The sequence below is a fragment of the Epinephelus lanceolatus genome, chromosome 22 (assembly GCF_041903045.1).
Source record: "Epinephelus lanceolatus isolate andai-2023 chromosome 22, ASM4190304v1, whole genome shotgun sequence".
In the NCBI taxonomy this organism is placed as follows: domain Eukaryota; kingdom Metazoa; phylum Chordata; class Actinopteri; order Perciformes; family Serranidae; genus Epinephelus; species Epinephelus lanceolatus.
This window is the reverse complement of record NC_135755.1, coordinates 11418583-11445540: the sequence shown is the minus strand read 5'-3', so window position 1 is coordinate 11445540 and position 26958 is coordinate 11418583. Positions and strand designations below refer to the sequence as shown.

At 41.7% G+C, this 26958-nt stretch overlaps 1 protein-coding gene across 5 annotated transcripts in view; it reads right to left on the bottom strand.

Annotated features, from left to right (window-relative positions):
• arap2 (ArfGAP with RhoGAP domain, ankyrin repeat and PH domain 2) overlaps window positions 1-26958 on the bottom strand; it is a 259679-nt gene that overhangs the window by 143519 nt on the left and 89202 nt on the right. For all 5 annotated transcript variants that reach the window (XM_033609726.2, XM_033609727.2, XM_033609724.2 and 2 more), the window contains exons 10-11: window positions 25514-25620; window positions 3298-3497 (exon numbers count right to left, since the gene is read on the bottom strand). In XM_033609726.2, coding sequence (XP_033465617.2) covers window positions 3298-3497; window positions 25514-25620 — 307 coding nt within the window. The remainder of the gene's footprint in view (window positions 1-3297; window positions 3498-25513; window positions 25621-26958) is intronic.

Genomic DNA, 26958 nt, shown 5'->3' with positions numbered 1-26958 from the left:
CCCAGAGCTACTCACCTTATTTTTCACGGAAACACGGAGGCAAAACAGAACACAGCCAGCTTCCGTTTTTTTCTGCAACACTTCCAGTCCAGCACTCTTACCACTGTGTAAATGGGAATCGCCTTGTTGTTTACCTTGTTGAGTTTAGCTAGATATATATCACATTTTTCACGTCACTATATCATCGTTTAGACTAATCTGATGTTTGTAAAGTCTATAAACACAATGACTGAACAAACATTAGTATTTTCTCTGTGTGTAATTAATAACATGCTTATCGTAGATTAGCTGGGCTAACCGTTAGCCGTTAGCGGTGTCTGTAATAACTCAATAACTCAATAAACGGTCCGTGAAAAAATATTTTTTCCAGCAGATGTCTTAGTTACAACATGATTGAGCTAACTGGAGTAGTTTCATGTCGTATCCGACAACGGGAGGCTTTTAACAGATGACGTCCTGATGTTAGCTTTGCTGCTAGTGTTAACGTTAGCTGTCCCTGTCAGCTGCAGCCACTGATGCTTTCTAGACATCGTGATTTCCCAAAACTGAATAAATACCACACATAGCAACACAAAACTGCTTTGCTAGCTCAATCATGTTGTAACGGCTGGATGGTTGATGCGTACATGCTGATTCAGGTGCTATCAGAGCCGATCCGCGCATCACTATGGCTTAATGATCAACTCAGTCAACTAAAACAACCCGTCCTGTGTTAGGAGTGTATGTCGCTGACAGAAAGAAAGAAAAGGAAAAAAAAGATAGAAAAGCAGCGTACACCTCACGTATTTATTTCTCACAGTTGAGCACACGTTTGGCTGGTATGCAGAAGCACCGTCTGTGTGTCGAGGGTACGAGCCGCAGCTTCAGCTGCTCAGGTAGAGAGGCTGTGTAGCCCGGTGTGTTTTTTCGCTGATTCAGTTCTGCAGGTTCTCTGCTGGTACACTGGAGACGGGGATCAAGCAGTTTGTCTCACTCGGGACAGATTGTGCTTTTTTGGTTCATAGTTTTTGATTGACATGCGATTTACTCGCGTTTAGAGGGAATTATTGTTACCGGCAATTACCGGATAACGGAAACGTGGGGACAGTTATCTATATAAAATACACAGACAAACTAACTAACTAACTGATTGACTAACATAAACAATTGAAAATTGAAAAAAAAATTAGCTTGCACCGTTAGCTCCAGTAAGGGAAAGCAGCTGACCGGAAGTCACGCACAAAAACACGGAAGTTGATCACTATTTACTTCCGTGTTTGAAAATAAGGTGGATACGGCCTGATGATAGACAGCAGGTTGTCAAACTGTCCCTTAGTCGACCTAAAATACGCCTGGAAACATCCATCATGGAGGAGAAGCTCCTGGACCAACTGGATGTACTCCCCATTACCCACCCTCTTTTTTAGGGTCTCATGTACCCACACAGATCTCTGTTTCCTTGCACCCGACAGAACATTGTATTGATTGTATGGGAATATTAGGAAGTGATGGGATGGTTGCCTGGCAACAATAAAAAGGCACAGCAGACGAAAACACGTCCTGTGTGATCAGGGCCTAACCCCCAAATTCCACCAGATGCGTGTGTGTTGCGTCTGTGCTCCGGCACGGCAGCGGAGCCGATACGTTTCAATTCTAGTCAATGTGTGTGTTTCCACCGGCTGCGGCTGTGCTGCATTCCGGCTCCGTCACAGCTGCGGCGCTCCGGAGCCCTCCGCAACAGATACGCAGGACTTCTATTTTTGCCGGACGCCTGAGCACAACGCAGCAATTCAGCACAGAGTAGATCGTGTGGGGCAGGAAGTCGTGCACAGAAACAAAATAAAACATCTGGTTAATTTTCAAAATAAAATACACAGTGTTCACGGTGGATCATATTTCCCTGCACTACACCTTGAAAACGTTATAATGGGCGGAGGCAGGCCTGAAGTCAACAGGTCAGAGGTTTTCAGACATCATTTCACCCCGTGAACACCATGGACGAGGAGATATTAATCATGGAGGTGCACCGAGATGTCTTCCTCTGGTTTTGTGGTTCTGTTTATAGAAACTACATGTTGTTATATCGCGTGATTAGGCGTGAATTCAGGACATCTCGTGGGTCCTCGTGAGCTGCACTGCTCCGCACAGCAAACGCAGCCGGTGGGTGTTGACGGACGGCGGAGCACGCAGCGGATAACCAGCGCAGCTGTTCCGCAACGGACACACATCCAATGGAATTCCGGCATAAGGCACCATTTGGCATCACTATGACCCACACTGGGTTCTAGGGGTCCCATCTGCAACAACAGTTGGCACTCACAGTAACTGATGTAATTTAAAGCAGTGGTTCCCAACTGGTGTGGGTCGTGGGCCCATTCTGAATGGACCGCAAGTGAGTTTTCAATTCCAGCACAAAGCTTTTATTTTGAAGTGCTGTTTCCTGCTGTAGAGTAAGTGACTAACAGTTACTTGTCAGAGACACCAACCTAGCTCGATGACATGTCCAAAAGTATGGCACTGAATGTATTAAACTGTGTGGACCTTGAACTAATGACTAAGGAGAAATCTGGACCCTGAGGCTGGACCAGTTTGGAACGACTGACTTAAAGAGAGTGACAGTCTGTGTAGAGTAAGAGAGAGGGGTGGCGGATGGGTCAATCATACAGAGACTTTCACCCAGGAGACCGCTGTTTGTATCCCAGGTGAAATCAAAAGTCAGTGCTGTTTTAACGACACACTTGCATGAAACATTACGTACTTTGCTGAACCCCAACTTGTATTGTCTAAACTTAAAGTAGTTTTGTTGCCTAAACTAACTAGCCGCTACATTTGATAACTTTAACCTTGTGTTAAAATGAGCTTCACCCAGCTGTGCGTCACATACAGATGCCAAAGGGTGTGTTTAAAAGAGCAAATAATGAATTAATATTCACTGAAAATTCCCTGTTGGAAAATATATATGTAAACCTGACACAGTTAACTAAATCCTAACCAAAGTAGGAGAACTTTGTTCCTATTTTTTCTTTAATTGGTATTAAATCACAGCTTTTTCCTCCTGCAAACTCCCTGTACAACTATTAGATAATTAGGAAACAATTAAATAAAGTGTTTGTCATGGTACAACCCCTCACACAACTCAGAGGTCTTTATATAGTATAAAGGTGTTTCTTCCACTTCACACAATGCTGCCTGTCGGCAGGTGTTTAAATACGTGGGGGGATGTTTATCAGTGAACAGCAAAGAAAACATGTTGTTTACTTGCAACCAGCATGTGTGTGTCAGGATGAGAGAGTGAGGTGGTGTACGTGTGCCCCTTACCTGCACACTTCTTACAGATGACCACACCCAGATTGACAGACGCCCATTCCGGCTGCGGGGCGCGACAGTCGGCGCAGCTCCTGTTGGCCTCGTTGAACCAGATCTTCTCTGCCACTTCATAGTCGGAGAGTGTCTCAGCGATCGATTCCTGGACCGCTTCAATCCACTCCTCCTTCTCCCGTTCTGACTCGGCCGTGAAGCTGCAACAATTGATTTTTTGGCCCCCCACCCCAACACATGCCTCACTGTTATTGATTTGATTTGAGAGAGCAATTAAACAGCATAGTATCGCTTGGCAGGGTTACGGGGGTGTGCGGTATTTGGAGTAGTTTTGGGGGGGCTGCTGAGTGTGTATGTCTATGTGTGATTGCAATAGATTTGGTGAAATTGATAGGGGGAGTGGGACGAGGGGGCGACGGGGCAGGTAAATCAATCTGTCTCACCTTGCACCACTAAAATCTATGAAGTGCTAATGCAGGACAGTTTTTCAGGATATTATTTCTATATTAGACTCAGGAAAAGTTGAGAAATGGTGATGGGAGACGACTATAAACCAAACACATTTACAGCTTCAATATACATTTAAAAAAAGTCATGTTTAACAGTCTTGTTCGATCAGGAATTGAATCAAGAGCTCTGTCAGTCTGAAAGTTGAGAAAATGCTGATGGCAGGGGTGCAGCTACAGACTTAAAGCTGGGGTAAGAAGAAAACTGTGCCTCTCCCCTCTCTGTCCTAAGCCCCTCCCTCCAGATGACCACAGGCATATGCATACTTTCATATAGTAACCTAGTGTTTCCCATACACTGACTTATCTAATCTTATTTCATTGTACAGTTGCACACAGCTCATTCACTCAGTCTCTCTTTAGCCCGCCGTCTCTCTTTATCAGACCAAAAATGAGAGAAGAATTAGCAAGCTAACCACCTCACAGTCCCTCCACCTCGCTCCCCGCCACTGAGGACTGCTTTGCCAGGAAGAGAGTGGGCAGCAGGAGGAGACGAAACCTTTGGTCGGTGGCTACAGCAGCTTCAATTCATTCAAGCGCCAGATGTCACAGCAGTACCATTTCTAATCTGTGTAACAGCAGCAACAGAAAGTTTGCTAATCTGGCCAGGGAGTCAAGGCTGTCTAGTCCCCTGGAGCTAGGACTTGCGCTGGTTGGATTCAGGTGGCTGTGGTTGCTGACTGGGGGCTGTCTCCAGAGCTGCTGCCCACTCTCCTCCTGGCGAGGTGGTCTGTAGCGGCGGGGAGTGAGGTGGAGGACACTGTGATTCTAGGCTCTAGCTAACGTTAGCTGTGAGCCTTTAGCACCATTGAGCAGAATGCTAAAGCATTATAATCGACGGTGTCAAAAGCTGCACTGAGGTCCAGGAGTACAAGGACTGAACACATGCCCTCATCAGCAGCCACTGAAAGGTCGTCGCTGCGATACTTACGGAAGCCAGAGATTTTGGATATAAAAGGTAACTTGGATATAGGTCTAAAATTTTGAGGGAGAGAGGGATCCAGACCAGGTTTTTTAGCAGAGGGTTCACACATGCAGTTTTAAAATAATCAGGGACACAACCAGTTAAACTGCGAAAAAGAGAGAGCAAGCAAGGCTTAACAGAGTCCAATACTTAGTATTGCTGTCAGGGCCCCGAGGCTCTGGAACAGTCTGTCCAAGGAAATCAAGTTGGCTGAGACAGAGACCTGTTTCAGTGCCTTCTTAAAACATACTTTTATCGGAGAGTCTTTCCTGATTTTACTCGTCTTATATTTCGTCAGTTTTTATACACAAAAGTATTTTTATCAGTTTTTTTAAAAGTTGTTTTCATGTCTTGTCTGTTTTAATTATTGACACGTGAAGCACTTTGTAACTCTGTTTTGAAAAGGGCTTTATACATAAAGATTAGTATTACAGTATTATTAAGTATGAGAAACATTTTCCCTCCACGTCTGAAATGCCTCACCAATACTGACACACATTTTATTTTGCTTTTGTCAGACCCTCTTTTGGACACTCTTTTTGAGTCCATCTTCCTTTTCTGGGTTGCTTAGCAGTGTAGGCAGTTGTTGCCAAAGCTGGAATAGCAACTTTCTCTGCAGGATTCTTCGCCATTGAATCAGGCATTCACCGAAGGTACTTGAACATGCATCTCCATTTTCAGAACAGCCTAAAGGAACGCCCTCTCTCTGAAGTGACCTGTGATTGACCAGAGTCTACCGTCACGGCCTAAATTTTTAAAGCTTAAAAACAGAAGTCTTGTATTCTCTCAGTCCACTTAAATAACAGTATGCTCTGAGTGTATTATGGGATTTTTGCCCAAATGACTGACTGAATGAATGAAATTAAACTTCCTTTAACTGTAGTCATGACACAATGCACTGTGTCTTGAGTGAGCTGGAGGATGGACAGTTCAATGAGAGGGTGGTGTCTCTCTCAATTCTCTGCACGAGGGTGCATCCTTACATTTAACGATTTTTTCTTTCTTCTAGCTGCTCTGCTGTCACAGCAATATTTTCCCTGTCTTCAGTCTTTGTTATGCACGTGTCCATGTAGAAGCCAATGAGGAACCTAGTGATGCGTTTACTATACTTAAGTCAGTCATCGACTTTCTCCAGGACAAATCGAGCTGTGGAAACCCTAAATCACCCTCAAATCCTCCACCCAAGAACAAAGATTTTGCAAGAAGACGACTGTAACTCGAAACACATGTAAACACACCGGATGAAATCAACCCTGTAGCCAAGGGGGAACAATTACATAGAGCATATATCAGGATATTTTGCGTGACGCCTAGTGTCAATATTTTTATTACAACTTTATTGCAACTTTTAACGTTTTGTGATATGCTGTACATAAATTTCTTTTTTTTTTTTGAACTGCAAATGATGTCCTCAAAGGCCCCCACAGCACTCAGGTGAGGTCAGGGCTTAATAAAAAGGCACCAACCAGGTGTCAGATCATAAGGAGCAGGCATCCAAGACATACAGCACCAAAAAATGTGAGGCAAAACGCCAAACAAGAATAAATTTGGGGTCGGCTTTTTAGCTATATATGTATATACACACACACACACACACACACACACATATATCTATATATCTATATATATATATATATATATATATATATATCTCACATTTTTCACATCACTATATCACCATTTAGACTAATCTGTTTGTAAAGTCTATAAACACAATGATTGAACAAACGTTACTATTTCTGTGTGCACGTTTTGTAATTAATAACATGGTTATCGTAGATTAGCTGGGCTAACCGTTAGCTGTCAGCCGTTAGCGGTGTCTGTAGTAACTCAGTAACTCAATAAACAGTCCGTGAAAAAAATATTTTTTCCAGCGGATGTCTTAGTTACAACATGATTGAGCTAACTGGAGTAGTTTCATGTCGTATCTGACAACGGGAGGCTTTTAACAGATGACGTCCTGATGTTAGCTTTGCTGCTGCTGTTAGCTGTCCCTGTCAGCTGCAGCCACTGCTGCTTTCTAGACATTGTGATTTCCCAAAACTGAATAAATACCACACATAGCAACACAAAACTGCTTTGCTAGCTCAATCATGTTGTAACTAAAATATCCGCTGGAAAAATATTTCTTTCACAGACCGTTTATTGAGTTACTGAGTTATTACAGACACCGCTAATGGCTAACAGCTAACAGCTAACGGTTAGCCCAGCTAATCTACGATAACCATGTTATTAATTACAAAATGTGCACACAGAAATAGTAACGTTTGTTCAATCATTGTGTTTATAGACTTTACAAACATCAGATTAGTCTAAACGGTGATATAGTGACGTGAAAAATGTGATATATATATATATATATATATATATATCTATGGATATATATATATGTATGTATATATGTACAGTACAGGCCAAAAGTTTGGACACATCTTCTCATTCAATGCGTTTTCTTTATTTTCATGACTATTTACATTGTAGATTCTCACTGAAGGCATCAAAACTATGAATGAACACATGTGGAGTTATGTACTTAACAAAAAAAGGTGAAATAACTGAAAACATGTTTTATATTCTAGTTTCTTCAAAATAGCCACCCTTTGCTCTGATTACTGCTTTGCACACTCTTGGCATTCTCTCCATGAGCTTCAAGAGGTAGTCACCTGAAATGGTTTCCACTTCACAGGTGTGCCTTATCAGGGTTAATTAGTGGAATTTCTTGCTTTATCAATGGGGTTGGGACCATCAGTTGTGTTGTGCAGAAGTCAGGTTAATACACAGCCGACAGCCCTATTGGACAACTGTTAAAATTCATATTATGGCAAGAACCAATCAGCTAACTAAAGAAAAACGAGTGGCCATCATTACTTTAAGAAATGAAGGTCAGTCAGTCCGGAAAATTGCAAAAACTTTAAATGTGTCCCCAAGTGGAGTCGCAAAAACCATCAAGCGCTACAACGAAACTGGCACACATGAGGACCGACCCAGGAAAGGAAGACCAAGAGTCACCTCTGCTTCTGAGGATAAGTTCATCCGAGTCACCAGCCTCAGAAATGGCAAGTTAACAGCAGCTCAGATCAGAGACCAGATGAATGCCACACAGAGTTCTAGCAGCAGACCCATCTCTAGAACAACTGTTAAGAGGAGACTGCGCCAATCAGGCCTTCATGGTCAAATAGCTGCTAGGAAACCACTGCTAAGGAGAGGCAACAAGCAGAAGAGATTTGTTTGGGCCAAGAAACACAAGGAATGGACATTAGACCAGTGGAAATCTGTGCTTTGGTCTGATGAGTCCAAATTTGAGATCTTTGGTTCCAACCGCCGTGTCTTTGTGAGACGCAGAAAAGGTGAACGGATGGATTCCACATGCCTGGTTCCCACTGTGAAGCATGGAGGAGGAGGTGTGATGGTGTGGGGGTGTTTTGCTGGTGACACTGTTGGGGATTTATTCAAAATTGAAGGCACACTGAACCAGCATGGCTACCACAGCATCCTGCAGCGACATGCCATCCCATCCGGTTTGCGTTTAGTTGGACGATCATTTATTTTTCAACAGGACAATGACCCCAAACACACCTCCAGGCTGTGTAAGGGCTATTTGACCAAGAAGGAGAGTGATGGAGTGCTGCGGCAGATGACCTGGCCTCCACAGTCACCGGACCTGAACCCAATCGAGATGGTTTGGGGTGAGCTGGACCGCAGAGTGAAGGCAAAGGGGCCAACAAGTGCTAAACACCTCTGGGAACTCCTTCAAGACTGTTGGAAAACCATTTCAGGTGACTACCTCTTGAAGCTCATGGAGAGAATGCCAAGAGTGTGCAAAGCAGTAATCAGAGCAAAGGGTGGCTATTTTGAAGAAACTAGAATATAAAACATGTTTTCAGTTATTTCACCTTTTTTTGTTAAGTACATAACTCCACATGTGTTCATTCATAGTTTTGATGCCTTCAGTGAGAATCTACAATGTAAATAGTCATGAAAATAAAGAAAACGCATTGAATGAGAAGGTGTGTCCAAACTTTTGGCCTGTACTGTACATATAGCTAAACTCTGCTGGTTTTCTACCCGGAAGTATTTGTGAACAACAAGTCAATTGTTGTTCACAACAATACCTTTAAAATAAGGTAAAGTTAGCCTTGACATCCATGCATTGATACAATACTGATGGGCAAAATGTTACGATATTATGCCATATTTTTTTCCCCTCCCACTTCATGATATGATTCCCACCCCTACAACCTTTACCTCTTCTAACACCTTTGGGATGAACCGGAGCAGTTTGAGTGCACATGTGCCGACCGTGCATGTTTCCAATTTCCTATTTTTACCAACTTCACTTTCTTTGGACTTGTTAATTCCCCGAAGACGCACCCCAGAGCGCCACAGGAAGTCATTCCTGCCTGTAGCCATCAACCTGTACAACTCCCTCAGAGTGTCAGCAGCTCTGAGGGAGTAGACTGGCATCTGGACTTAATTCGCCTTCTGAATGTATAATGCATAAATATTCACTAGGTACAATTATTCAACTGTGCAATATTCTTCAGTATACGACTTAATCATGCACATAACTGTACATATTTCTTATGTTACTTTTGTTCTATTCTTGTTTTATTCTATTGATGTATATTTTGTAGTTAAATTTCACACTTAAAGCCTCAGCACAGTGAAGATATATATTTTATTTTTAATATTTCTATTTCTGAAGTACTAGTGTTAAACACCATAGCATAATGCACATTCTATTTTTCATTTTTATTTTAATGTACATTTCCATTTCTATTTTATTTTATTTATTTATTTTCGTTAATTGCCTTAAATTTACAGACTTCTATTTCATGCTTTTTTTTACTTCTTATAATTCTCGATTCTTAAATTTACACTATTTCTATTTTAATATGCAATTTCATTTCAATTTCTTTTTTTTAAATTAAATTTTATTTATTTTTTATTTTCATTATTTATTTTTATTTTATTTTCCTTTAAATTTACGTACTTCTATTTCATACTCTTATTCTTACTTCTTATTATTCTTTATTCTTAAATTTACACTATCTTTATTTTAATGTACAATTTCATTTCAATATCTATTTTATTTTATTTATTAAATTTATTTTGTCTTATTTCATATTTTATTTCATTTTATTTTATTTATTAATTTTTATTTTATTTTTTTATTTTTTTAACTTATTTTATTTCAATTTTTTATTTCTTTTTTTTATTATTTTTCTTTTTTTTATTACTTTAAATTTACATATTTTTATTTCATACACTTATTCTTACTTCTTATAGTTCTCTGTTCTTTACACTGGAGTGACAAAACCAATCACAATATCTCTGATTCTGATTCTGATTCAGATTCTGAATGCTGACTGCGGGTCGGGGCCTTCCTGCACAACACCAGCGCCTGACCTCACTAATGCTCACGTGGCTGAATGGAAGCAGATCACTGGCAGTCTGGCGTCCACATACTTCTGTCCATAGTGTGTTTTTTACAAGAGCAGCTTTAAGTTAAGTTGAATTGGCTACATCCCATCTAGTAATTAAACTGAGAAAGGTCAAACCAGTAATGCCTGCACTGTCACGACTCCCAAATTGGGATTCTTTCAGAACACTCAGTCACCTGTCTCTAAATCCATCCACACACACACACACACACACACACACACACACAGTAACGACTGGATATGTCCATTAACTGTCTAACAAGCACTTATAAAGACACGTCACGGGGACAGACAGCTTTTAGTGATGGAGAGGATGGCGTGTGTATTTTGGAGAAGTTGCTGAATGTACTGAGTAACTCCAAATTAGATGAGTGTATAAGTGTATGTAACAAGCGATCTGTGCGCATGTGTGAGCTTAAGCGAGAGCGGCGATAAGAGGAGAAGACAGACAGCGAGATCGACGCAGATATAAAACTGAGGGGAAAGAGAGAGACACAGAGTCTTAGCTTGACTGAAAGAAGCACTTAGAACCGAGAAATGGGACCGCTGGTCTCCATGGCAACCTGGCGACTGGTGTAAAGTAAGACAGAGGGTGAGGGCGGTGGAGGGGGAGAGAAAAGGAGACGATGGGGAGGGGAAGCTTTTGCCCGGAGCAGAGGATGTGCACCGGGCCCGCCTCGCCCAAGTAACCCAGCAGAGATCGATAGGTTGATTGGGTTCAGCTGCTCTGTGCCCACCGGTCTCTGCCCAGGGCCCGTCTAAAGAGATGACTGCTCACATCGTCTGCTGAACTGCAACACGGCCTCCAAAACCACAGAGGAGCAGAGGGAGGCAGGAGGCAGTGCCAGAGTGTGTGCAGGTTCCCAAGCCGCACAGTTTCCAATATGAAGTGAAGGCTGGTCTCAGGTGAGGCCGCAAAATCAACCACAGCTTTAACCACAACAGTTGGTTATATGAGGTGAATATAAACTAAAAGCTCATTTCAGAGGTGGAGTGATTTTAAAATGACTGTTTTACAATAATAATCAAACTGCTGCCTTTGCTGTGACTGTAAACTCAGTCATAACTAAGCTGTTTGCAAGCACAGCTTTGCACTGAAATTACAAGCGGTCTCACAAATTGTTGAAATGTGTCAATCAGCATCACAGCCACAGGCGTCAGCCGTCCATCATCTCCTCCCCGTCACAAACTACAGTCACAGAGTGCTCATGTTGCTCCACGCTGCTCCTGTGTAATTATCTGGAACGTCATCAGAGCTCAAAGTAAGCTAAGAGTGCAGCGAGCAGCGTGCTCCGAGGATATGACAAATACACAGCAGGTCCAGAACAAGTCCCAAACTCCTAGTCCTAGTTAAGGTTTTCTCATGATAAAACTGGCTGCACAAATGCCAGGTTCACTAGCCTGAGTGTCAGACTGAAGCTCCCAGAACCTTCAGTCTGACATGGCCTCCATTGAAGGTGATTTACAAGGGGGAGGGAATTTGATTTTTCCCTAACCAATCAGTAGAGATCAACGACTCACCCAGAATCTGACGTCATTAGTATCCCTGCCTCGGGGGTGCCGAAAACAAGCGAGCATTGCCCGTTTAAAATGTCTCCGTCGTCGTGCACGCCCAGCTGCATCGCCGTTAAATCCAGTTTAGCAGCTTCCTTAATTTGGTCCTCCATTAACGCGAGTAGTGGCGAAATACCTCTACAACATCGTTAATGTGGTCTGTAGGATCTGTAGCGGTCGCCATTGTTGCTATCCTCACCAGTTACCCACCGGCGTACAGCTTGACATCAGCGTGGCGCTGACTGGCTAATCGCTAGACCCCCGGCGTTCATTGGTCCGTCCATTGTTTGGACGAGATAAATCGCAAATTCATTGAAGTATGCCAGACCAGTAATGCAAGCCTACTCAGTTGAGTGGGCGGGGTCTATGGTCTGGAACCAGGCTACAGGTTCACACTACATGAAAATTTTTGTCTGTTCTGACAGTCACTATGTCAGATTAGGTGACATGACAGACTCCACGATGGTACACACCAGTCATCCCCAGTTGTCTTTCACAACCTGCATGATGTCATCTGATTGTTCTTGTCCTACTTTTACTATTATTACTATTATTTCAGTCACTGTGGCTGTTCACGCGCCAGCTGAAATGTTATTATAGTAATGTAAGGCCCTAGACACATGCCGCATCTTTAACCGCCTGGAAATGCGAGGTCAGACACTTGGCGCTATTTTTGGGCCTGTTTTGTGCCAGCTTTCAAAGGCGCGGTAATAGATTGCGTCTATGGTTGCTCATTCTCGGAACCCATCGGTTGTATTCGGCGTCTGACTTCCGGCAGACGGCGATACAGCCTCTGGGGGCAGACCCCCGATTTTTTGGCATTCTGGTTTGATTTGGGCGGAGGCGGCGAATTTCCGTTTCCGACTTCCGTTTATATATAAGTAAATATGCTGAACCATTGCGATGGATTCAGAGTTTGCTGTGACGCCAATTATGTTCCGCCTTGTTAGCTCACCGCACGGACCATTTAACCTAGCAACAACTGCAGCCGGCTCAAACGTGATTGGTCAATATCACGCGAACTACAAACACCCTACAACTGGAAACCAGGGCTCTTCCGCTCTTCTTCCGGAGGCAAGATCTCCGGGGTTTGCCTACAGACTCTACATTCACTGAATGTAGAGTCTGTATATAGAGACTAGTGGTTGCTAAGTGGTTGCATCTACACTGAAAACAACATATTCGAGGGAGCAAAAAACACGGCCTGTGTGAGACCACTAAAGCGCCACCAGATGGCAGGAGCTACATTTGAAGCATCGCATGCAAACTATGCAAGTCACTGAATCCTCCGCAACAAGTTCCTGCAAATGTTTCACAATAAAAGCCTTTAAAGACAATGAAGGGATTCTCTCAACCGAAGTTATAAGGGGCTTTTAGTTTGAAACAGATACAGGAAGTGTTGAGTTAGTCTGTGTAGTAACGTCCCTAGAGGAAATATCCAAAACCCTGGGGTGTTGTTGTCGTACAGTTGTCTACGGCAGCAGATGGATTTGTGTTTCTATTGGTCAAAGTGACGGCTGTGACGGGGGCACTCGTGGAGGACAAAAAGAAAATCAAACATGCTAGACTTTCTGTCAGGACATCGTGAGGTTGGTTGACGTCTACTATGACACACTACAGGTGATGAAACGGTGGATTATCACATATTACACACATAATGTCATTTACGATCCGAGCCGACACTGTACAACGCTGCTTTGGGCTATAATCATGTAGTGTGTACCAGGCATAAGTGTTCTCCTTAAGGTTTCCTAAAAATGTACTCCATACCATTGCAGTAAGGACCTGAGCAACCAAAGCAAGGAAAAAAAAAACAAAAAAAACTTAAGGTACCTCCGACTCTGTCTGAACTGTAACACGACTGAGTTTATGGTGATGGTGTTCTGCGACCAAGAGAACCCAGGAGATGGATACGCTTTTGATTTTACACTATAGATTTGACTAAATTAATTTTCATTGCAATTTCTTCCTACAATTGTTTTCAGTTTTCTGGTATTTTGGGGGTCAAATTTACTTTTAGTTTGTGCTTTCTATGTTTGTATTCCTCTAATTCTATAATCTTCTCCTCCTCTGACCAATATGGTTTTCTTGACTTCTTTTCTTGTGCCATTTTTTTCACTATCTTACAAAAAGCCAACTTTGTGAGACGATAACACGCGTCACAAGCGTTAGTCCAAGCAAACAAACTGTCGCCATGGAAACTTTTACTGCTGTAAAATCTGTTTCAACACAGTAAATAGGTTGACGTTTTTCTTTAACTGAGGAAACCTTTTGAGGCTTTCTGTACAACTGTGTAAGTAAGCCTCAAACTTAAGGAGAAAACTTAAGGTGTTTTATGCAACAACTCCCTGGTTCTTAAACTTTTTAAACCGCGTACCACCTATTAAGTGCCACCACTATAGCCCCTTACCCACTGCACAAAAAAAGGTAATGGGAAAGGCTACAAACAGCATTCTTGTAGATTCCTCCGCCTACCACTAGAGGGAGCTTCTGTGCCACCAGTGTGACACAAGCCACAGTTCACTTTCTTGCTAAGAGTTAGATGAGAAGAGCGATGCTATTCGTCTGTCCAGAAAAGCCAATAGATTATTGGCTTAGCATAAAAATAAGAAACAAAGGGAAACAGCTAGCCTGGTTATCTACCCTCTCTTGGCCAGGTGCTGTGACTTCCCAAGACTTCTTGCCGCCGTGAGGTTGCCAGGCAGCCAACAAAAACTCTAGCACACAACTCCCCCGTAAAACCAAAACTTTAGTTTCATACACCACAGATTAAACAAAAGTAAAATAATGTGTCCACTCCAGGTCGGGGGGGGAGGTCCTGCCTCAGGTGGAGGAGTTTAAGTATCTCGGGATCTTGTTCACGAGTGAGGGTAGGATGGAGCAGGAGATTGACAGGCGAATTGGGGCGGCGTCAGCAGTGATGCAGGCACTTAACCGGTCCGTTGTGGTGAAAAGGGAGCTTAGCCAGAAAGTGAAGCTCTCGATTTACCGGTCGATCTACGTTCAAACCCTCACCTATGGTCATGAGCTCTGGGTAGTGACTGAAAGAATGAGATCGCGAGTACAAGCGGCCGAAATGAGTTTCCTCCGCAGGGTGGCCGGGCTCAGCCTTAGAGATAGGGTGAGGAGCTCGGACATCCGGGAGGGACTCGGAGTAGAGCCGCTGCTCCTCCACATCGAGAGAAGCCAGTTGAGGTGATTCGGGCATCTGGTAAGGATGCCTCCCGGACGCCTCCCTTTGGAGGTGTTTTGGGCATGTCCAACCGGGAGGAGACCTCGGGGCCGCCCCAGGACACGCTGGAGGGATTCCATCGCCCGGCTGGCCTGGGAACGCCTCGGGGTTCCCTTGGAAGTGGCTGGGGAGATGACTGTCTGGGCTTCTTTGCTGAGACTGCTGCCCCCGTGATCTGGACCCGGATAAGCGGAGGACGACGAGTACGAGTCTGACAAGTAAAATAATGTGTTAATTAACAAGCTCTGAAGGTTTTGGTAGATGGATTTTGCTAACTTTAGACAGGGGCAGTTTCCCCCTGTTTCCAGTCTTCATGCTAAGCTAAGCTAACTTCCTCCTGGCTGTAGCTTTTCATATCTAACTCACAGACATGAGAGTGGCATCATTCTTCTCATGTAACTCTGGGCAAGAAAGCGATTAAGTGTATTTCCCAAAACTTTTGCATTAAAAAAAAGCATATCCAACATAACCTTCATGGTCTGGAGTTAAGAACACTGCTCTTTACAGTCGGCTTTATGGTCCCCCGTTCACCCGAGGACCCTGTATCAGTCCCCACTCATGAAAATGTATGTTTTATAAAATGTAAAATGACAAATTTGTAAATCCAATTGTGGTGTGCAGTCGCTTGACGTTCTTTGTATAATTCTCAATTACAGTCAGCATTTAATGCTAAGTTTAAAAGTTTACCCTCACTGGTGCCCTTTATCCATTTTGCCTTTCAAGCCATTTATGCTCGGCCACTCTACACACAACATGTGAGGAAATCTAATTCTTCATGAATGATGAATGGGCATTACGATCCTCTTGCATGATTTTGCATAATGTACATAATGGTAGGGGAGTTAAATATAAAGTGGTTTATATTATTACATAAACATTTTTGATGAAAATAAAGCTTACATTTAAATATCAAAGGCAGGTAATTAGCACATGTTGAAGAGGCGCCATATGTCTTTCAGAATCCAGGTGACATAACAGCGTGTCATTCTCAATTGCATTTATGACTGAGAGAACAAAGTGCTTTGAGCAGTTCATGCACTGTTCAAAAAGAATCCTATACAGTGAATTTTACAGGGTCAAATATGTCTGAAAGTGCAACTGGAACTGTGAATGCCAGTCACCAACACCTCTGAATAAATCTCCGCTTCACAGCTTCAACCAAGTATAAATTAGTTATTCCAATCCAAAGATAAGAAAAATGAATAATCAATCACTATGACCATAAATATAAAAGGTGTTACAATAAAACACCTCAAGGTAACAGGCTGATACTCACAAAAGATAAATGGATGGAGCATTTGACCTAGAGTTGGATGAGACTGACCTAAAGCGATGCTCAGGAAGGCATAAGAAGGTTAAACAAGGATAGAGGAAGAGTGAAGTGTATCCAGTGGCTGTGGTGATTCTTCAGTTCATCTCTTGTAAGTTCACCACCTTCATGGACGTGCAAGAGGCTACTAAATTGCTGAAGTGCCGCTTGAAAGTGGACCTATTATGCTTTTCCTTATTTCCTGTCATATATAATTTTACAATGTTGGATGTTCATTTTAAACATGAACAAAGTTTCAAATAATGAGGTAAAGGTATGTAAAGTCATCCCTGTGAGCAAAGACAGGGTTGGTCATCTGCTCCCAGCACTTTACTGCAAGTCTTAACATTACGTAAACTGCTACATGTAGCTAAATGCGAACATCACGGAAATGTGTAATCTTTGTTGCCAATGTTTTTAATTTCTCCCCGATTTCAGAAAATGTTCCTGCTGAAACATGTAAGATTGGGAACAGAAGCTTTAATTAGTGATTTTTCACAGAAGAAAGTGCCACTATACTCTGTGATAGTCATTAGCCCGCTCCAAGCACACTGATACATGTAGCTACATACTAACATCAGAGAAACATGTAATCTTGGTTGCTGAAGGTTGTGAATATTTTGGTTCAGAAGCATTATTACTGATTTTACATATTACAAAGTACCACTATACTCTGTTGTAATCATTCCACGGCTACAAGTATGATGCTACACGTAGCTACATGCTAACATCAGTAAAACTTGCTGGTGTTGTTAATTTCTCCTTGATTTTGGATCATATTCCTGCTGAAACATGTTAAATTATGAAGGCTGTCACAGTAAAAAATGCCTCTATACTCTGTTACAGTCATTCCCCAGCTACAGGTAGGCCACACTGCTACATGTGGCTACATGCTAATGTCAGGGAAACATGTAATCTTGGTTACCTCTTGGTTACAGATGCTGTTAGTTTCTTCTTGATTTTGGATCATATCCTTGCTGGAATATGTCTGGTTGTGTTTAGAAGCTTTTCTTATGTTTTTTTATAATAGAAAGTGCCCCTATTATCCATCACAGTCATTCCCCAGCTGCAAGCACACTGCTACATGTAGCTACTTGCTAACTTCAGAGAAAATGTAATCTTGGTTGCTGAAGGTTGTGAATATTTTGGTTCAGAAGCATTATTACTGATTTTACATATTACAAAGTACCACTATACTCTGTTGTAATCATTCCACGGCTACAAGTATGATGCTACACGTAGCTACATGCTAACATCAGTAAAACTTGCTGGTGTTGTTAATTTCTCCTTGATTTTGGATCATATTCCTGCTGAAACATGTTCGATTATGAAGGCTGTCACAGTTAAAAATGCCTCTATACTCTGTTACAGCCATTCCCCAGCTACAGGTAGGCCACACTGCTACATGTGGCTACATGCTAATGTCAGGGAAACATGTAATCTTGGTTACCTCTTGGTTACAGATGCTGTTAGTTTCTTCTTGATTTTGGATCATATTCCTGCTGGGATATGTCTGGTCATGTTAGAAGATTTTCTCATGATGTTTCATGGCAGAAAGTGCCCCAAGTATCTGTTACAGTCATTTCCCAGCTGCAAGTACACTGCTACATGTAGCTACAGGCTAACATCAGTGAAACGTGTAATCTTGGTTACTGATGTTGTTAATTTCTTTCTAATTTAGAATCATATTCCTGCTGGAACATATCTGGTTGTGTTTAGAAGCTTTTTTCTTTTGGGTTTTATGTTGAAAGTGCCCCTATTATCCAATACAGTCATGTAGCTACTTGCTAACATCAGGGAAACATGTAATCTTGGTTGTCGATGTTGTTTATTTCTCCCAGATTACAGATCAGATTCCTGCTGGAACCTGTCCAGCTGTGTTCAGAAGCTTTAATTGGTGATTTTACACAGTAGAAAGTGCCATTATACTCACATCCCCGGGTGCAAAAAAACAGCTACATGTAGCTACATGCTAACATCAGGGAAACATATATGGTTGGTTCCTGATGTTGTTAATTTCCCCCAGATTTCTCATCACATTCATGCTGGAACATGTCCAGTTGTAAAGATATTGGTTCAGAGGGTTTAATTGGTGATTTTTCGCAGGAGACAGTGCCAATATCCTCCAAGTCATCTATCAGCGGCAAGTTCACGGTAACATGTAGCTACAAGCTAACATCAGAGAAACATGTAATCTTGGTTGCCACTGTTGTTAATTTCTCTCTGTTTTTGGATTATATTCCTGCTGGAACTTGTCTGGTTGTGAGGATTTTGGTTTAAAGGCTTTATTGATGATTTTTCATGGTAGAAAATACCTCTGTAGCTGTAAGTATGATGCTACATGAAGCTATATGCTAACATCAGGGAAACATGTAATCTTTGTTCCCAGTGTTGTCAACTTCTCCCAGATTTCAAATTTTATTCCTGCTGGAACATGTCCATTTGTGAAGATTTTGGTTTAGAAGCTTTTATGGAGACATTTTTATTTCCAGCTGCAAGTACACCGCCACAAAACAGAAACCAAAAATACATCTATGAACCACAAAATGAGCATAAAAGATCCTTTTGAAGATCAGGGTGCTCATGCTCCTTTTGCCAATTTGAGAGTAAAATAAAAACATCACAAAAATACCAGTTCCACAACTGCCAAATACTTGCAAAAAATCTAACACTGGGTTAACTTTTAAGGCTGATATTAACAGATACCAAGAGTAAACTAATATACTAAGAAGTCTTTTCGGGTAAACAATGTACTTTTTTCCAATTTTAGAGGGACAAAGGCTGTTAGAGGGAGTTATAAGTTCACATTTTTTCAAGTCTGCCTTCAAACAATACCCACATATCCACATGAATGTATGTAATTGTAAAACAGAGAGTTAAGATGGAAAAATGTACAGCTAATATCTTCAAAGGATCATTTTATCCACACTACAAACACTTGCCCTTGTGATGTCTGTCAATGCAGTACAGATAAAGTAGTTTTGGGGGGTTGTCTGCTGCCACCTTGATACAATAGAGCTGAAAGGAAAGCAGTGTGTTTGTGCTGCTCAAAGCTTTGGAAAATTAAATTTGAAAAACTCAACGGCAACATGTCCTTCAAAAAACAATGATAATCCAAAGACCTCGCTGTCGAGAGTTTTCATAAGGAAACATTTTCTGTCTAAGGTAAAAAAAAAATAATAATTGTGAAACTGTCCACAGCTCTCAATACACACCAGACAAACACAAAACAAACCAGACAAACATGGATTTTCTCCAATATGCCCTTGAGCTAGGCATTTATCCGCAGCTTTACTTTAGTAGATGTGCTTTCTGATCAAGAGCACAAAGTTTTCCTTTTTCTCCAAAGTTGGGTGTCTTTGCCCGTGCACTGCTCTCCGCCTCATTGTCATTCTCTCTCCTCATAAAAGTCTGCTACTGCATCTACCACAGCGGGCTGAACGCTCTGTCCATTTAACGGCAGCAAAACAATGGAAAAGCCAAAGTGAGTCTCCACAGCTTAAAGTGATTAGATGAGTTTCTCACTAATCCCCACCTTGAGCAGGTAGGAGAACGCTCCCAGGGCTACCAATCGATTTGATCCACACACACACACTCTCGCACACACTCGCACACACACAATAAAAACCCTTTCAGCAATCACCTCATCAAAACAATTCAGGAGACCTGAGCTCATTTTAATTCCACCTCTTTTTTTTTGTTCCACACAAAATGGCAATTACGCCCAGCGTATTAACGAAGCTGCCAAACGATGGGACCATTAAGGGAGCTGACACAAACAGATCGATCGGTCATACAACAGACAGGTAGAGGAATGAGGGGGGGAAAAATCTTTACACAAGGCAACTGGCACAGAGAGGAAGGGGTAAAAAAAGAGGAGAGAATAGTGAACAAGCGAGCACAAACAAACAAGGCGTGCTTTGTCCAGGCAGCTGTGACGGTTGTATTCTAAATGGGCCATTACAGCACAAACAAGCAGCGCACTCATTGATTGTTGGGCCCTCGGGGACTGGAGTCACCTGAAAGGCTTTGTGTGCCCTACAGAGGCAGAGATACCTGTGTGAGGATCCCGGGGGGGATTTCAGAATAAAATCCTGATCGATAATTAGTGATTTTTGGACGGGACCCTGTTCTCATGTAGCCTGTTTACTGCAAGTCTGCGATGCGTGCGGCGGTTCACAAGGTGGTTTGTGAAAGAGATTTGACAGGAGAACACAGATTTCTGTTAAAATGCAGTCTATAGAAACTCATGAGAAGATTCTCTTTGTCTCATTAGAGTCTTAACTTTGTGACATGCCTGCTCGTTACTTACACAATGTACATCTCAAAGGAAAACATATAGCTGGTTATAAATTGGTTTTAATGAATGAACAATTCAAAATAACTTCCTGAATTTGTGACTTTTATTTTCATTTGTGACATTAAGGTCACTTTTACCCCTCTAGTTACAAAATTTGCCTTTTAGTTATTATGCGTTTCAGGTTCACAACAGCCTTGCAGCACTTTGCAAACAAACAAAGAGCTGTAAACGTCACACGGGCCACCTTTTAACTCCCTCCACACCAAGAACGATAACTAAAGACTAAAGACTAGAAAAGCACTCAGAGAGTGCAGACCTCCGCCAAGTAGGTGATATTCCCTCCCCCTCTGCATCAGATTTTGCAGCCTGCATCACAATTAGGTTATTTGCATCACTATCATTATTAGGTTATATATGCCTTCGCCATGGAGACACTGTGGTGTATTTATTTCATTTTTATTTTGTACCAACACAGAATATAATATGTTTATTTGTATTTTTCACTTTCTTTTTTTCCAACACAGAACATTAATTTCAACTTTAGAATTATAACATTTAGCAAGTAGAACTAGACGTACTTTCCGGCCACCAGATGGCGCTATTTTCACCATCTTAATTGTTGCTGAGGCTGTCAAACAATAGACTTTATTTATTATTTTATCCACTTTGCTTCAACCGATCACCACCAAAATTGTATCATCTATTCCTTGTCCCATTATCCACCTTTCCTGAAAATTTCATCAAAATCCGTTCATAACTTTTTGAGTTATTTTGCAGACAAACAAACAAACAAACAGACCAACGCCGGCGAAAACATAACCTCCTTGGCGGAGGTAAAAATTATGAATTTATTGTTTTGAAAATCATTCTAACTCAAATGGTCGAGTCCACACCACAACTATGACGATGACAACAGTGGCAAACGATATCGTTGGGATCACTTTCAGAGCAACACATCGCACTCCGACCTCATCACATATCGACATTTGGTCATGGATTTTCCACGTCCACAGACGATGTGACAGGTACCCTGGGTGTGTTGGTTGTTGACGTTCTGGGACACCCTGTCAAGTTTTGTCTGTTACATGCATTGTCTTCTTTCAAAATAAAAGCACTACGTCGGTACAACACCGCCAATTGATGTTTTTTTCTGTCAACAACAAAGACACGTAGTTAGGTTTAGGCAAATGAGGAACAGCGTTTGGCTTTAGAATCTTAGAGGATGCGAACAGCACTCTCTCGGGTGAAAGTCAGTGGTAGTTGGACCCAGCCACCACCCCTCCTTTCCGCCCCACTCGGACTTTCGCTACCTTAACTTTCATCCTTTTCCCGTCGCTTTTCTCCGATGCCGCCGGGCACTAAAAAACTATAATGGCAATCTGCCGCGTATCATGCCAACGTTAAAGGATGGCTTTTTTGGTTGGTTTCTGATGCCGCAAGTCACTGCGTAAGTGCCGGATTTCGACGACTTCGGAGTGAGACCGTGCTCTTCAAAGCAATTTGATGACTGATAGAAACATGTACAGCCAATAACAATCCAACCGAGCATCATGTCATTTCGGAAACACTTTTTTGATGTTCTACTTTGCTCACTCTGTCTTGGTTATTGTGTTAAATACTTATATGATGTAATATTAGGCTGAAAATTACGCATAAAAAAACTCACTTTACCCTCTACATACGTTATAGTAGGGGTGCAATATATTGTTGTGCTCTCTCTCGCAATAAATAATCGATACACTGAAGGCAAATATTGATCTTTTATTCCAACACACACTCAATGGATTTCCCCCATCGTCACCGTCAGTACTTAATGTCTCCTGTCATGTTTGTGGGGGCGCTAATCCCATAAATGAGGGTTAAGACCGTAAAGTGGGCGTAAGCAGCGGCCGGTGAAAAAGACGAGTTGAGCAGTTAGATGCAACAACAGAAGAAGGGAATAAATGGATAATTACAGACCTTTTTCCTTTTTATGGGTATTTTTTTCTTTTTCAGTCACATATATTGTGATAGATCATTGATGAAATTTCTTGCAATATATCCAATATCACAGATATCGTGTATCGTGATATTATCTTTATCGAGGGCCAACTATCGTCACAGTATCGAATCGTGAGTTACTCGTATTGTCCCACCCCTAGTATATAGACAGTGCATGCAGTGCAGCTGCACTGGGGCCCCTGGGGTGGAACCTATGTAACCTGTGACCAGCTGCGATGCTACGATGACTATTGCACATTAAAGATGTGCCATATCATCTCAATAATACCAGTATAATTTTTAATATCCCATGAAAATTCATATCGTGATACTCACAATATTTTGGCTTGTTGACATATTGACGTCATACTGTCATACAGCAAGAAGCATGGCTAAAACTGAAATGACAACACTGACTCCTGTGTGCGCACGGCGAGAGAGGAGAGGGAGAGGCGCTGTGCTGCTGCCAGAGGAGCCGCTGACTTTGCTGAGTTCCCTCTGAGCGGTAAGTCACTGAAAGAGTCTGAGAAGTCTGGGGCTGTTCATAAAACATTCAGGACGCCACAGTTTAGTCCACACTACTGAAGCTGCTCCTCTTTTTGGAACCACCACGGAGTCAGTAACAGTTTCACTTTCAGTCATGCGTGTGACGTCAATATGTCAACAAGCCAAAATATCGCGAGCATGCAGGTATTAATTTTTCCTATCATTTTAAAATGATATTGAGATGATATGGCTAGGGGTGTAACGGTACACAAAAATCTCGGTTCGGTACGTACCTCGGTACGCAAGTCACGGTTCTTTTTTTTTTTCGGTACAGTAATGAAAAAAAATAGACAACTATTAAATATCTTTTACTTATTGGTAACCTTATTAAAACATACCACCACAGCAGTTAACTCTTTTTACACAATTTTTGAATGAAACAAATATATATAAAATCCTGCTTTTTCACATTGTTTGAATGAAAATAGAAATATAAAAGTGAAAAATAAAATCCTGCTGTTTTTTAACACATTTTTTGAATGAAAAATATAAATATAAATTTCTGCTTAAACAGTTTTACTCAATTAAAATAAAAAGTATAGTGCAGCTGGTCAGCTTTAAAGCCTGCTCAGATTCAGTTTTACTAGGAACTTACTGAGCTTTCCCACTTTGTTAAAGTGCAGTAAACAAAACAGGCTTATGTCTAAAGTGCAGCTTAATCAATTTTACTCAACTCCAGTGGCGTTGGTTATTTCTTTAGCAAGATGGTCAGGGAAACGCTCTTTCTTTTTAAACGACGACGATATCGTAGTTTGCACCAGATTGCTTTTTCTAGTCGCGCCAGTTAACGTTCAAACTCGGGTGTCACTTTAGATGCGTTAGCATGTTAGACGTGTTTCCAAGTACATACCCGACCGCTGTTCTGCAGTGTCGGCACACTGCTTTTGTCTTGTCAGCTTGTTTATTTCCATCTTCGTATTTTACCCTGAAACCAAAGTGTTCCCAAACGGAGGACTTAAGGTTTGCGGGTGGGTCTTCAGGTTCGTCAGGCTCACTTGCCATGGGGTCCATGTCATTGGTTCGACATCCCATTAGTCTGACTGTCCGCGGTGCTGAACGGCTCGCGGCGGGCGTATGGTGCGCTGCGACCGGCTTGAGGCGGAGCAGGCTCACGGCTTATGTGTTTGTCACATTCTTTTTCATTTTAAGCCACACCATGCACAAAGTGAAACTGGAGATTGACGGGACTCGGTGCGTCACTCAATTATGTCCATCGGGGAGCTAGATATTTTAAATGGTTCGGCTCGCAAAAATGGAATTAAAATAAAACAAAATAAAATAAAATAATATCCTGTGCCCAATAATTCGGTACAGGGTCGTGCCGAACCTAAAGTCGCGTACCGAACGGTTCGACACAAATACATGTACCGTTACGGCCCTAGATATGGCACACATTTTATTTTCCTCACGTGGGTCCCTGAGTTACTAGTCAGCCTGTGTAACTTCACCCTCACAGCTTTTGGTTCATTTTTAAAGTCAGCGTGAACACAAAACTCTCTCCGACTGTACGACCTTCACATCTCAACAATGGCTTTAATTCAGTTCAAAAAAATAAGCAAGAACTTTTATCCTTGTGTTGATAATTTCTACTTTGTTCCCCACTCTTTTTTTAAATAGCAACGCAGCCGATTATAACTTTAAAATGCTTAATGGTTTCATATTTGCACCTTTTACTGAAAAGCAGACAAGTTTAAAAGTTTCGAGCCTTGAAAACATGCTGGTCTGAATTAATCCTCCAACTCTCCAGGTGGTTCTGAAAAAAATTTCTAAAAGGCCAATCAGATAGGAGTACGTGAATATTCTTTCACCACAAGTACCTTAAACTCTTATCGCATTATGAGACTCTTAATACCTTACATGTATAAAGAGCAGATTAACCAAAATGCCTGCCCTTGCCTTTCAGCTGTGAATATGGATGCTTTATGAGATATGATTACTGAGATTAAAAGACAGTGTAGCAGGAGGCTTAGCGTATGCGAAGGGCATTTCCGAAACTATATGGTTGAAATAAGATGGTAATGCAGGGAGATTTGTTTAAGGGAGGAATATGAATGAATTCCTGGCATCCGGCTGCTTCCTGCAGCAACATTTTGAACAAATGTGGAGGTTTATTTCAGTGTCAGCCTGTTGACTACATCAGTGTGAGGGGTGTGAATTTACGGAGAGATCCCTTCACTTAACACTCATCTTCTGGATGATGAAAAAGCAATATGAAAGTATGTGTTCAGGTAAGATCAAACAAAAGCGCTGCACTTTTCTCTCACATCGTACATCACACACATTTTAGCATGAATGGCTCTTTGTTGTGGGAGAAGGGGGCACACACTCTACACACACACACACACACACACACACACACACACACACACACACAGACGTACCAGAAGTTCTTGAAGGGTGTGTTGATTTCAAAGACTCTGCGGTCCACGTCTCGAACGTTGGCAGCAGTCAGTTCCACTTCTGCGATAGCCAGGCCCGCTTTATAATCCTGGAAGAACACAAAGAGACGGAGATGCGGAGATTTAATATCAATCAGCTGTGAGGTTGTTGCAGAGCAGCTACTTCAATTGTCAAAAATAATGGGCTTGTTTTTTTCTCATTACCACAAAACTTAAATGGTAACTTGAGTATTTTTCCATCTAGACACCATTTTCCCATGTTTTTGTGTTCAAGTGACTAATGGGAACAACCTTTGAAAATGGTGCAGTGCTGAGGGTGTCGGCACCAGCTGCACCTGTCAATGTACGTCCACTGAAAGTGCTCGTTTTTGCCACTGATGGGCCCAGATTGATATTGTAAGTGTCTGATAACATTACAGAAAGGTTCCCTACAGAGATAGACCTTTCTGTTAAAGAGTAAGATCCTTTTTGTTTAACCAGAAACAGCCCTGAAATCGCTATCGCCAAACCCACCAGACTCCAGGAATTTTAGCCAGCATGTTTTCACATCTAACTAGGTGAATCAATAGTTTATTTAAACCAAACAAGAGTTGGTGATTGTTGGAGCAGTGGAAAGATGAACCAAGACAGTTTTTGTGATCTATATATTGCTCCTGTTGACTTTGAATAAGATGTGTTTAACAATCATAAAAATACTGTTTATTTAAATGAGGTTTGGCTAGTTGGGCAATACCGATTTCAGAGCTGTTTCTGATTAAACAAAAAGGATCTTTGTCCTCAACGAAAAGGTCTGTCTCTGTTGTAATTTACATAATGATGTCAGAAACTTAGAACAACAATCTGAGCCTGTGGCAAGTGGCAAAAACAAACACTTTATAGTGGACGAAAATTGACATTACCAAACGCCCCCAGTGGTAACACCACAGCCTGTTTCACCGCTGCCAGTCACTTTAACATAAAAACAAGGGAAAATATGGTCCAGGTTCAATAACACCAAAGTTACCCTTTAAACCCATAGCAAAAAGCCAGTAATATTCTTAGATAGAGAGCTACAGACAAGAAGATCAATACCTCTCTCATGGTAAATATGAAGCTATGCCAGCAACCAATTAGCTTAGCTTAGCAGTTTTATGGGGAGGTTACACCTTTCTTGGAGGGAAATCTTTGTTGGCACACTTTGGTTTATGTACAGATCAAAAAACTAAATACAACATGTTATTTTGTGAGCTTTAGAGGTTGTTACCTATGGTTTTGTTTCCTTTGGATCCTTTGATTCCTGAGCTAGCTGTTTCCCCCTTTTCCAGTCTTTATGCTTAGCTAAGCTAACCAGCTGCTGGCTCCAGCTTCATTTTTGCCACACAGACATAGAAGTGTTAATCATATTTTTGTTTAACTCTCGGCAAAAAAGTGAATAAGCGTATTGCTCA